Source organism: Poecile atricapillus, chromosome 11, assembly GCF_030490865.1.
Source record: "Poecile atricapillus isolate bPoeAtr1 chromosome 11, bPoeAtr1.hap1, whole genome shotgun sequence".
Classification (NCBI taxonomy): domain Eukaryota; kingdom Metazoa; phylum Chordata; class Aves; order Passeriformes; family Paridae; genus Poecile; species Poecile atricapillus.
This window is the reverse complement of record NC_081259.1, coordinates 10,030,358-10,043,043: the sequence shown is the minus strand read 5'-3', so window position 1 is coordinate 10,043,043 and position 12,686 is coordinate 10,030,358. Positions and strand designations below refer to the sequence as shown.

Sequence of the window (12,686 nt, the reverse complement as noted above, 5' to 3'; positions counted from 1 at the left end):
TAGATGATCATTAGTCAGCTCAAGATTTTTCACTGATGCAGATCAAGATGTGCTAACTCTAGGATAGGCAAAGTGTTGCTGCAGAATCATAGGCTATGTTGCACTTGAAAAATAAGGAATTTTACTTGGCTATACTAACTGTCTTAAATATATGATTTCCCAGAAACCACTGAAGCTTCAAAAGGTGGAGGCTTTGATGAAAGAGTTCAGATTACAGCCTTGCTTCTGGGCAATGACAAATACTTCTCAGGTCATTAAGAGCAAATCACTCAATATTTCCCCCCTATCTAAGGAATTAGAATCATAAATCAACTAGTATTTATGATGTGTTCCAGTATGTCTGTGATACGGCCGTGTAACTTGAGATAAAAGAAAGTTTATTTTATTTGTTATTAAGAGATAAAAGGAAGCAGCATCTGTTCTAGAATAAACCCATGGTTTCTATAATCTTTTCTGAAGTTCTTTTCTCACTGAAGTGGTTAACAAAGCTTGGATGTAATGTATTCTAACCTAATGTGCCTAATTTAGCCGAACACTTTAAATTCTTTCAGTTATATGGCTCCGGTCTGTCTGTTTTTGTTTTACCTTTTTTTCCACTGCTCAGCTCCATAATTGTTCCTTTCAGCCTCAGTCACCTAAGGTCAGGCTGTACCTTGCTAAGGAGCCGAACTGCAAACAAGGCTAACTCAATCACGTGTCTGCAGCCCATTCCTGTTATTAATCCTCCCAAGTTCTGCCTAGCACTTGGCAGAGCAACTAAAGTAAACTTTTTATCAGAAGTTGACATTCTCCTCAAGTGGAGGAAGAGCTGGATAATTCCTGCCTTTATTTTTATGAAGAATATTGTGGTGTGGGAGCTACCTCAGGTTTATTTCAATAATGCAGGGGGCACAAATGTATTGAAATAAACATTGTTTGTGCAATGTGAATTTAGTCTGATAAAATTCTGTTTCTCTTCCCAAAATGTCTTTTAGAGGGCTTTCAGCAGTAAATACGCTGTCATTGTAACAAATATGATGCTGGCTTTAAACTGATGAGAAAATAGCCAAAGTACGTGCAGTTTATACTCTGACAGGAAGCTGGTCTGGGGATTTAGGTTGTGTCTGAAATCTACAGCACTGCAAAGAATTTTTATTTCTGCTTCAGTCTGTGTAGAAAAGTCCTGCTTAATTTACTTTCTCTTATTCATATAATTTTCTCAGCCTTCAGCTCTGCTTCCAGTCTTTGTCTGTCCCATTGCAAGGGAGCAGACACTGCAGATTCAGAAAATCCAATTGGAGAGGAGAGCAAGGTTGATATATTTTGTCCCCAGTGCCTCTGGGAAGCCCAGTGCTGCCAGTGCCTTGTAAATACAAAGATCTAACTCAAAATAGTATGCTGGGATAAAGGTGGGCTCAATCTGTCCTAATTAGGGCAGCTCAAATAGCAGCACCAGGTAAATGCCTCAGATGGGAAAATACAACTGTAATTCTTGTAATGTAAATCTGTTGATATTATCAAAGGGGTCCTATATTAAAACAACAAAAATGTGTCATGTGAGAAAAAAAAATATAAGTATGATGAGAACTGCCAGGAGAAAACCCTGAGTATTTATATATTCTCGATACAGTACAGAGGGCTGCAGTGGGGTGATGCCATTATGCTGCTGTCAGGACGAGCTCCTCACACCACTGCTGCCCACCCTGCCCAGGATGCTGCGACAGCCCAGGCACTTTCACAGGGTCCTTTGTATCCCAGAGCCATCTTTTGGTGATAATTTCATTTCTCTCTTCCACATGTTAAGAAGCAGTCAACACAGCCAGCAAACAAATAAGTGTTTTACGAAGCACTTGCAATCTTATTTAAACCCGTGTGTCAGTGATTTCCCTGTGTGTGTGTGGTTTTGCAGGCAATTCATACAGTGATGAAAATCCCTTAACTGTTGCTGTAGGCTAATGCCCTTTTCCATTCTTAGATGTTCAACAACCTGAGCTGACAGTCAGGAGAGTTTGTATTTTTCTGGTTTGTTTTCTAAAAACAGCACCCACATGAAAGAAATTGAAGTGTGTACACCTGCAGTTTCTCTCCGAGCGAAGTGCTTCCAAAACAGCCCTCGTATTCTACCTGTTTTCTGTTATTTAACTTATAATATTAATAAAAACATGAACAGAAATGCTATGAGGGATGGAATTTGCTATATTGCTATTTACTTCTTTGATTTGTTTTTCTTTTTGATCATCTGTTACACAATCAGTGAAATACCTTGCAGCTGGACCCAGAATTTCAGCTATGAGACTGGGCTTCTGCCTAGACACTAAATTAATTGCAGGTCTGTTCTATCTCTCCTCTGCAGGTAGAGACCTGAAGGGTGCCTTGCTTAGTTAGTGGCAGGTGTAAGTCCAGGATGACTGCAGCTATTTTGGGGGAAAACCTGGAAGAGTAAGCATTTCCTGATGTCCCTCTCCCAGAACTTGCTAGAAATTCCCCCTGGGTGGCAGTGAGCCAGCGTGGCAGCCCCAGCAAGGTCTTCCCACCTGGATGTGAGTCAGGGCACTGAGTGAAAACTGGTCAAGTATGATGGCAACTCTGGGTGCAGATGTGGGGAATAACCCTCATGCTGCCCAGAATTGATCCTCTGGAGAACCAGGCACAGCTGAGCTGCAGTGTTCCACACAGCTGCCATTGCTGCCTGTCCCTGTGCAGCACCAGTCTGTGCACTAGGTAAACTGAATTTAAACTGTTCACTCTTGTAATATTTTTCTTGAATACCTGTATTTCTCCCCAGAGAAAGACTGATTTTTCTTAGATTTGCTGTTCCTCCTGAAAAAGAAACGTGGCTGTGTTTGGAAAAAAACTTTTATAGAGAGAGTCTCCTACAATATGCATCTTATGTAGATACTTTTTTTTTCTTCTTCTCAATCTACCTCCCCTCCTAAAAGGCCACATAGCTTTCCCCCTGTGAATCTGTGAAATGCAGTTACTAATTTAGTTTCCTTTTAAAAGGATAATCAATTTAGATCAGATTTTTGAAATCCTAAAGACTCAGCTTTGTTTTAAGATGTAGTTATTTCTTTTGGTGCCCAAGACTGTCAAAAGGAAAATGTGATTTTTAGGTGTTTATACCAGCTGAGCAAGAGGGAAGCAGTCTGCATGGGGTCTGAAGAGACACACTTTTATGGTGTGGTCCTGACCTTCTCAAACGACTCTGACACTTGCCCAATGAACTTCCAAGAGTGCAAGGAGATGAATAAATCTTCAATTGCTTTGTCCAGATTGGCATACTTGTTGTGGTAGTGAATTTAAGAGTGATGATTTTGACTTGGTTACATTAATTCATTGTAAAGGTAACGTGTGCGATGGTTTGCTCTGAAACTCCCCAAAAGCAGAAGTGTAAACCAGATGAGGGTTGTGGGGAAAGGTGAGCTTGGCACTTGGAACACTTGAGAGATAAGGGTTGTTCCTGGTTACCTGCAGCCACCCACGTGAGAGGCTTCATGTGGAGGGATAGGGCAGGGGAGCTGTGCCTGGAGATCTATCAGGGAGACAGAGATGGCTCTGCTTATTTCAGGTGAGCACAGATTAAAATGCCTCTTGATGAAGCACTAGGAACCCACCCAACTGGGCACAGTAAGTGCAGACCCAGGAGATATTGCCAAGGCAGATCCAAACCATGAGATCAGCCCCCTCAATTCATCAGCTCATTCCCTGCCCCATCTGTTTGGAAGTCTCTCACAAATTTAAAAGACGTGTTTTAAAAGTATTTTTCAACTCTGTTCCCAAAACATTTTGGAGACTTTTTTTTTTTCTTAGTGCTTGCTATTGTGCTTGTGTTACAGAGCCTGTCAACCCCTGCAGCACCCAGCTGTGCTGGCTGTAACCATAATTCACACAAACTGCCAAGTGCTGTTCTGCTTAATATGACAGATCCTTCCGTGATAGCTGTGCTACAGCCAGCCCTGGTGAATGTGTTGGGAAGGATGGTGCCCATGTGAATAAGATTTATGTGTGTCAGGGCTGTGGTGAGTGAGCCTGCAAGCGCTGCCTTCCCCTTTTCAAAAACTCAGAAGATTTATCTCCCTGACACATCCTGAGTCTGTTTCTCTCTCTTTTTTTAAATAGCTATCCCCAGAAAACTTCCATGGCTTGGTTTTTCTGCCTGCCCTCTCCCTTGGGTGTGGTTTCTCCTTATCTCTCCCCCAAGCTGTCATCTCCTCTTGCAATTCTTGTGGTGTTGCTCTTCCTGCTGCTCAGCTGGATGCGCAGACAGCTGTAAAATGGAGTTTACGAGAACCATGATACATGGGTGCTGTGCCATGGCACCACAGAGATTCTTGCAACTGTCTGCATGCTGAGCTGCATGTTGGCAAGAGACAAGCACTGCAACTTCCCTGGTGGGAGCTTACAGAAATGAAAATATAGTTGGAAAGAGTAGTGTTGGATAAATGCTCTACCATTGCTGGACAATCAAAGCCTGATTGCAATGAAAGAATGAATGTGAAGCATTCCTGGGAAAAGGGATATATTCAATTGCACAACCATCTCTGGGTTAACCTGTTGGTGGTAGGGTATGATCCTCTCTGTTAATTAAGGGTACAGCTTCTTGCATATGCTTGTGTATGTGCTCCACAGATAGACTTAACATCAGGGAAGGACTGTACACAGTATGACTGAGTGTATTTAAAGATATTGTTTTCACCCAAAGTAAGGAAATATACTTGAGAACACAGCTAGGAGTTGTTAAGTATTCAAATGAGGTCCAGTTCCCTGTGTTATATTCAGACAAGTTTGTAGGATAAATTCTTCAGTTGTTTCAGTGATCTAAGAACATAAATCTCACAGCCAGGACATGGGATTTTTTACTATTGTGAATATATAATAAATCACTGCTCAGTATGACCATGGATGATGTATTTGTTCCTTGAATAATAAATTCAGCAACCATGAAAGCCATCTGTTTTGCAGGTGTACAGGCTAGTCTTCAAGAGTAATTTTTGAGAGTTTTTCAGCTTCTGAAAGCTGCTGCCATACGGCAGGGATGAGTTTCTAGCTCCATATTTTGTTGTTCTCTTTACAATTCTTACAGTGTCTGCCTTTGGGAAGGGTTAAGGATGCTGGCCCAGGAAGGCAGACTGCTGGCCACTAGTACTGCTGGCTAACCAGGAGTAAACAAGAACGTGGCTGATGGGCAGGAGACAGTGGGATCCTGGGGGAGACTCAGGGGCAAGGAGTCTGTGGATTTGAGAGCCTGTTTTGAGTGAGTATTCCCTCATTAGCCTGAGCTGATCTTTTAGTTGCTGAGGTAGACAATAAAGACTAAGCTTGTCCTTCTAGCTCTGATAACCAAAGAAAACTGACTTACTAATAGAGGGCACAAGCTGCTTGTTTCTTTTACTGATGCTTTTTTTGTTTGTTTTCTCTTATTGGATCCAGGCAAGCTACAATGTAATATAAGAGGTTGTGGCATTGGGAACCAATTCAGGAGTCTGAAGGGTCCTGAGGCTGTGGTCACTTTTGGGCTGAGCCTGACTGAGGCTGACTAGCTAAGAAAAAGATCCAATACTCTTAGGAACCAGAGGGACAACAGGCACTTGCAGGGTGTAAGAACTGGGCATACCACTCCACCTAAAAGGACCAATTTTCATCCTTGGTTTAGTAAATCACAAACTGAAAAGCTTGCATGCTAAATAAATGTAAGTTGGCTTAAAAATACTTAGGAAGAGAGAAGGGAAAATTCTTCAAGAGGGGAACAGCTAATTCTCTATGGTCACAGTTGGCTGCACGGCACTGCGTATCCAGACAGATAATACTGCTTGTCAAGCACAGGGTAATTATAGGGGAGTGGCTGGGGACTACAGTGCTTTGTTCCTCCCTTCCCCACAAATTTTTGGTCAGCTCAAGGCGAGGCCAGGCAGTAGGAGCTGTTGGAGGCTGCTTTGGCAGCAGGACCCCCTCCTGCTGCTCCTCCTTCCCACCGGGCTCTGTGGCTGGCACAGCTGGAGCAGCTGTGGGTGATGGAGTGCAGCCTCCTGCATCCTGTAGGTGCTGCACTCCCTGGGCTGTGTGGGGCTCCCAGGCTCAAGCACTGGAATGACACGGGTTGGGGGTGAGCATTAGACCCTGGGGAAGGCAGGACTGGGAGGGAGAGCAGCAGTATCTGAAGGCCTGTGCCCAGTCATTAAAATTGAGTGGCAGAGATCTGCTCACCTTCACTCTACATCTGCTGTGAAAGCAGGTGCTGCTCCTGGGCAATCTGGGGAGAGTGTACCAAAAACAAAGCAGAGAAAATATAATGCTGAGGGAAACTGGAGAAGCATTGGACAGATGGACAGCAAAGAAGGTAGTCAAAGTGGAAAGAAGGTACAGTGGAGAAGGGGGTACCTTTTTCTCCTAGAAACACTGTGTCTATCCTGCTGATCACTGAGCAGTGCTGGGAGTGATGTGTAAACTACGGCTGCAAAAGCTGTACTGACTCCAGTTACAATGATGAAGCTGTACATCCATGAAGTATATGAGCTTTAGACTTGAATGTCTTTAGAGCTAGAGTTTAAAAAGTTGCTGACTTAGACTATCTTGAAGGCTCTGATTTCCAAGTGGTACAGACAACTGTGTTCTGCAACTGCAATTACACAACAGCAGCAGCTGGACAGCCTGCCAGGACATCGGGACGGCCTGCTCTCAGCTGCTCTGGGGCTTTTCAGGACATCAGGAAAGTGCTGCAGAAAACAAACTCACTGTACTTCTGTACATTCCAGGATCTGGAGATGAGCTGTCTCAGGATAAATTTTACTCTTGTGTCACCTGAAAACACCCTGTTCCAGGATACCTGATGCTCATACACAAACAAGCAGATGTACCCTTGTGGGGTGTAATGCTGATACTCACCTGTGCCTAAGGCAGCATATGGTCCTTATTTCCTCTTCTAGAATATCTTGGGGTGGAGAGATGTACTCTGTCACAGCCTGCACGTGTCAGTAGTTAGTGCTGCAGAGTCCATTCAGCTGTTTGTGTGCTGGTACATTTTCCACAGTTCCTCCTCCTTCTCCCTACTGCCTCCTCCACTGGCCTAGAGACCAACAGGATTGCCTAACTTCTTACAAGGCCAAAAGACACAATTGGAACATACAGCTGACTTGGGGGGAGAAGCAATTAAAACCACATCAAGTAATCTGTTACCAAGACTGCTGCCTGTGCTCACAGGACTGCAGTCATGCTTGCTCTGCCTTTGCAGGACAGACACTTTTCCAAAGGACACTGATATTTGTTGTTCATGCAAATGTTAGTCCATCACACCTTCTGCACAATTCTGCCTGCCTGTGTCTCGGATACTGAAGTGTTATCAGAACTGGATTTTGGGAACAAATTTTTGCTCTGGGCCTTTGCATGCATTTTTGTGTAACTGGACAGGCGTGGAGTGTCCCAGTGCTCATGCATGAACTCTTAGAATGTGCAATGAGAATTGGTCTGTGTGAAATGGATGGACACTGCTGATCCATCAAGGGAAGTGGGTTTGCTTATAGACATTTGGGGGAAGATAGCAGATATGGAGAATAGTGGGAAATATCTGGGGGGCAGTGTGTTGTTCAGTCTTTTGCCAAAACCATGCAGGATCCAATGTAATTTCTCTGTGAGAAGGATGAGAATGTGGCTGAATAGTGTCTTTTCAAGCCTTTTAAATTTTGACACTTATGTATTTGTACTCTAAATACTTTGATCTTCCCCAGCACCCACTTGTCTGCAGATGAAGCTGATAATCATTCCAAGCTCTTTCCTAGCATTCTTTCTTACTCTGCAGTCCTGAATAAAATTCAACCTTTTTCTCCATTAATAACCTTTCTCATCCCCCCAGCTGTCTCCTAGAACTAGTTTTCTTCTGACCTCTCCCTTACTGACTCTGTACTGACCTTGCACTTCCCCCACAGCCCTAATCTGTTAGTGTCTACACTCCTAGGCTTCCTCTGCTATTTTGCATGCCTTTTTTTTAATAACAGGGCCCACCGTTTCCTGAGCTGTGCTTCAGCAGTAAGTGTGAACAAGGCCCTTTATCCACACACTTCATACAGTGCAGTGACAAATTACTACCATTGGCAAGAATTTTGATGTTTTTACCCCTTCTCTCTGATTCTAGGCTCTGGATAAATCTATATTTTAAACTGTATTTTTCTATTGGCAATAAAACCCATCACCATTGTTTCCAAATTTTAGAGAAACAAGACAATTTCAGGGCCAATGTCTTGTTCAAAGAGCAATTTTTTGTCTTTAGTTGAATTTTTATCAGTGTGACAGTAACTCCAGTGATTTTTCAGTGGCTTCTATTAAACTACTAAAGGATTGTTCAGTCTCATCCTCCCATTCAAGGTAGTGTGAGTTCTCATCTGAAAATCTTGCAAATGGATTTGTTTTTTTCCATGAAGTTAGGCAGTAGAAATAATCAGTAATAACCTGCCAATGGACACTTGTGGAAAAATGTTTTAAAAGAACAAAGTGGTCATGCACATCATATCTGCATGTACACTTTCTTGTTTTGTCATGCTGTTATCAAACAAAGCATTCTCTCCTCCCCCCAGTATTTGCCAGTCATTTACATAAATTTTTGTATTTGTTGAATGGGAATTTGCTTGCATTCAAAGTGGAAAGCAGAGATTTTTCAATATTGATTTTCTTTTTTTAAAAATTACACCATACATTTCATCTCTATGTACCTGCAAACCAGACCCATTTATTTTACAAAGCAGAAAGCTTAACTCTAGGTGTCAGCACTGCAAACTGAATGTGCAGCTCTGAAAATGAAGTTTTGCTGTCTCTGACTCCTCCAGTGCCACCAGAAATAAAGTGTAATAGCAGTTTTGCTGACAGATCCATTAGGGCTGAGGAAGGGAGCCTGCACTTATGCCTAATGGCACAAGCAGGAATTGTAGCATTCTCTTCCACAGTCTTTTTCTAGCTGCACGTGTGTTCTTACTAATGACATCTAGTAAATTATGTTTAATGTAAAGAAAAGAATGAGGACAAGATCCATCTCCAAACAGTGCCCACTGTTTCAAATGGGTATTTTAAACCATTCCCTTTGTTTATTATATATTAAGAGGATGTCCAAAGTGATGAAAGGGCAGAGGAAGCTGATTTCTTTTTCTGCTTCTAACAGGCTGTATAGATCAGCTAAATTAATGGGGTGGATGAAGTTTATGTGACTATTGCTTGTGCTCGAAACTGCACACTAGCAGAAACATCGGGGAAGGGAAAGACTTGATTTTCCAGCCTTTAATGCTAGCAATTATGAGAAGTAAATAAAAGCATTTCTGCATTGCAAGTACTGTGGTTATCCTGAAAAACCACATTTCTCAAAAGCACTGACTTTTGGCTTTGCATCTCTCAAATTTACAAGGTGCTCTCATCTGGATCAAGTGATGCTGTTACATATACTGAGTGAAAAGCTGCCTCTTGCCGTTCTTGTTGTCCATAGCCATCATTTATCTGCATGTTTTGCTTTTAATTATGACCTGATGGCATTTGTCATGTAGGTAAGGTACTGTTAAAAGTGTGGCTATCCTGAATGCACAGAAGTGCTCCTGTTGAACTGGATTCTTCTGAAACACAATGATTCTACCAGGGGACCACAGAAATGTTCATGGCACAAAACTGGAGTAATTTAAACAGTTTCCTCATGTAACACATCATTTTTCCCTCTTCAGATGCTGGAGCTTATTGATAAAAGTAATGTCCCTGATACTTGGTTTCCACCACTTTCCTAAATCTAAAGTTTGGTTGGACCTTCCCTAAACTGCTGCTGCCTTTGAGCTGTTCCTCAGCCAGTGAAAACAGGCAGGACCTTGGAGAAGCACCTCTGTGAGTCATTGAGAATAAAGGTAGCAGAAGCTACAAATGACATAGTGAAAAATATGAAAGGCACGTGAAGATGCCATTGGGCTGTGTGTGGTCTGTGGAAGAGTACGGTGTTGAACCCGGGCTGCACTTGAGCTGGTACTTCTGGAATAGGAATTGTCTATGGCAGTAACTTGTCTTACCCTGGGCATGGTGTCTGAAGGGCTTTAAATAGAATGTGTTCTCTCTTAAGGTACGTACAGACGTCCAGTCTCCCAGCACACCTATAGGATAAGGAAGCATAGTTACTTTCATTTGATATAGAAACAGAAAAGGTTAATGTTACATACATATTCCAGGAAAAGTCTGCCTGCAGTTGATTTCCCAAGCCCCGGGGCCTGGCTCCACCCATAGCACCATCTTCCCTTTTCACAGGCTTTGCTTTCAAAAATATTTTCAAAGAAATTGGCATGGGCAGAGTCGAAAAGGAAAAGGATGGGAAGCAACAACCGAGTCCGTTGTCCGGTTTGTGAAGAAGGGCTCCAGGTGTCTCACGGAGCAGCCGCTCGCCGTCTCCCCGGGGCGGCGTGCTGGGGTTACCCCGAGCCCTGAGCGGGCTGCGGTGCGGTGTGAGCGGCGGTGCGGTGCGAGCCCCGCAGGCTCGGCTGCGAGCCCCGCAGGCTCGGGCGGGGCTGGCGCGGCATTGGCCGCGGCCGCTGATCTGCATTGACGCCAGCGCGGCCGGAGGTCAGCGCCGCCGGGCGCTGCATTGGCTCGGCCGGGCCGGGGCGGCGCGGGGGGAGCCGCGGGCGGGGCGGGGCGGCGGAGGGGCCGCGGCCGCCGCCGAGGAACATCAATAATAACAAGGTGAGCGCGGCGCGAGGGACGGCGGCTGCGGGGAGCCAGGCATTTCCCTGCTGAGGGATGCAGACACCACGGCCCCGGGAACCGGACCTCTCGCCGCTGCAGCCCTTGCCGCCGGGATGGGACGCTAGGATCGTCTTCCTTCTACTTCTCGCTCTTTTTAATTTTTCTTGCCCTTTTTTTTTTTTAATTTTTAATTTTTCCCCTCTCGCCGTTTCGCATCACTTCTCTGCCCAAAAAACCAACCGCTTCATGGAGGCCCTTTGATGCGTCCGCCCGCCGCGCCGGCTGCCCCCGCGGCTGAGGGAAGCCCTCCGGGCCGTGCCCCGTTCCCCGAGGGGGCTCCCCGCGGCCCGGCCCGCCCCTGCCCCGCGGCGCTGAGCCGGGATGCCGCTGCGGCGGCCGGAGAGCCCCGCTGCCGCCTGACGGGGGGCTCTTCCTTCCTTCCGACGACGGGAACCTGAATGTCACCCCCGCGGCGCCCGCCCGCCCGCCCGCGACCGAGGCGGCGCGGGACGTGCCCAGCGCGGCGTGAGGAGCGCAGCCGGCTCCCCGGGGCGGCCGGCCGGCTTTCACTCTCCGCTGTTGTTTTTTAATAAATCGTTGATTTTTTTGGGGTTTTTTTTGGCCCCAAAGCACACCCCAAAGCGCACCCCCGGCACAGCGCAGCGCCGAGTGGGACCGCGAGGAGTGAGCGCTGCTCGGCGGGAGCGCGGACGCGGAGGTGGGGAGCGGCCCCCGGCCCGGTCCCGGGTTAATCGGTAACGCGGAGCAAGCCCGGGTGGAAAATGCGCCGTGCCCCGGGCTCAGGGGAGGAGATGGGGCCGTGCCCCCGGCCGCTCTGAGCGCCGAGCCGAAGCCGGGGTGCGTGTGGTTTGGGGCTTGGGCTTTTTTTTGTTATTTTTGCTTTTGCTTTTTTCCCCCCTCTTTTAGTTTTTTCATTTTCTTTTTTTTTTTTTTTCTTCTACAAGAAGAAAAGAAAACCTTACCAAGATTCTCAGATGGCTTAGACAAATTAATAATAATCTGTGAAAATACGAAGTCGACCGGTTCTTGATTTCCCCCCTTCCCTCCCCTCCAGCTCCCCAGCCCACTGCTGAGATTGAGCTAAAAGGACCTGTTTCCTGGAGGACGAGGAGAACAGACACGTTTCTGGTGGTGTAGAAGGGACCGATGGCAATGCTTCAGAGTGTAGCGGAGACGCAGGAGAGAGATTCAACCTGTTAACAAAAAAAATTAAGCAGGGGGAAAATATCAACGGGAAGGAAAGATATATATACATATATATGTACACGTATATATATACAATTTAGAAGTATTCCCCAGGTGGCCACAAAGCATGGGCTGTGTTCCAAGCACCAACCTCTCTGACAGCAGAGTGATCTGTCACAGTAGCAATGAGTCTGAGGAGTACAATTTCCCTCACCAGACCAACACAACCATGTCTCAACAGCAGCAAGGCAACCCCGTCCCAGGATTATTCATTAAATGCTACAACACATCCACTTATGAGGCGAGGACTAATTCCTCTAAGAAAGACAAGAGGGAGAACAGCCAGAGCATGGAGGCAGAGGCCCAGACCGGCAGACCCAATGTTAAGGTAAAAAGGGTGCTAAACACGAGCACTGTTTCTCTCAGAACAGGAGTTGGCTGTAGCGCTTGAGCCCAAGGAGTCTCCCTGCCCTTGTGCGGGAGCTTTTCCTGGCTCGGGCTTTACTTTCGTTTATAAACTAAGCAGTGTCTTGGCGGCTTTGTAGAGGTACCCAAGCCTCCTTCTTCATTGCACAAAATGAGTTTTCCTAATTCTGGGAAGGAGAGCGATGTTAATTGTCCTCATCGCTCGTTCGAGCCGGGGGCACGGGTCTTGCTTCTGAAGCCGGGGGTCCCCAGGGGGGATGCGCTGCCCCCGTGGCTGTGCCGGGCGGCTCTTTGTGCTCTGGAAGCAGGGACAGATCGCGCTCCGAAGCGATCTGCGAGCAGGGCTGAGCACTTTGCAAACCTCCTCCATTCGGAAAGTTGAAGGG

General features: G+C 45.9%; 1 protein-coding gene and 1 long non-coding RNA gene across 5 annotated transcripts in view; one reads left to right on the top strand and one right to left on the bottom strand.

The window, feature by feature from the left end:
- The window catches only part of LOC131583019 (uncharacterized), a 29,396-nt gene extending 18,944 nt beyond the window's left edge, over positions 1 to 10,452 (bottom strand). The window contains exons 1-2 of the long non-coding RNA XR_009278426.1: positions 10,309 to 10,452; positions 10,002 to 10,082 (exon numbers count right to left, since the gene is read on the bottom strand). This is a non-coding gene — a long non-coding RNA (uncharacterized LOC131583019). The remainder of the gene's footprint in view (positions 1 to 10,001; positions 10,083 to 10,308) is intronic.
- PDE8A (phosphodiesterase 8A) overlaps positions 1 to 12,686 on the top strand; it is a 142,245-nt gene that overhangs the window by 15,238 nt on the left and 114,321 nt on the right. For 3 of the 4 annotated variants that reach the window (XR_009278424.1, XR_009278425.1, XM_058846741.1), the window contains exon 1: positions 11,876 to 12,262. The exons of the other annotated variant lie outside the window; for it this stretch is intronic. Coding sequence is in view for 1 of the 3 variants with exons in the window: in XM_058846741.1 (XP_058702724.1) it covers positions 12,002 to 12,262 (261 nt within the window). In the remaining 2 variants the exon portion in view is untranslated. Of the gene's footprint in view, positions 1 to 11,875; positions 12,263 to 12,686 lie in introns of those variants that run through there. 4 annotated transcript variants of the gene reach the window in all.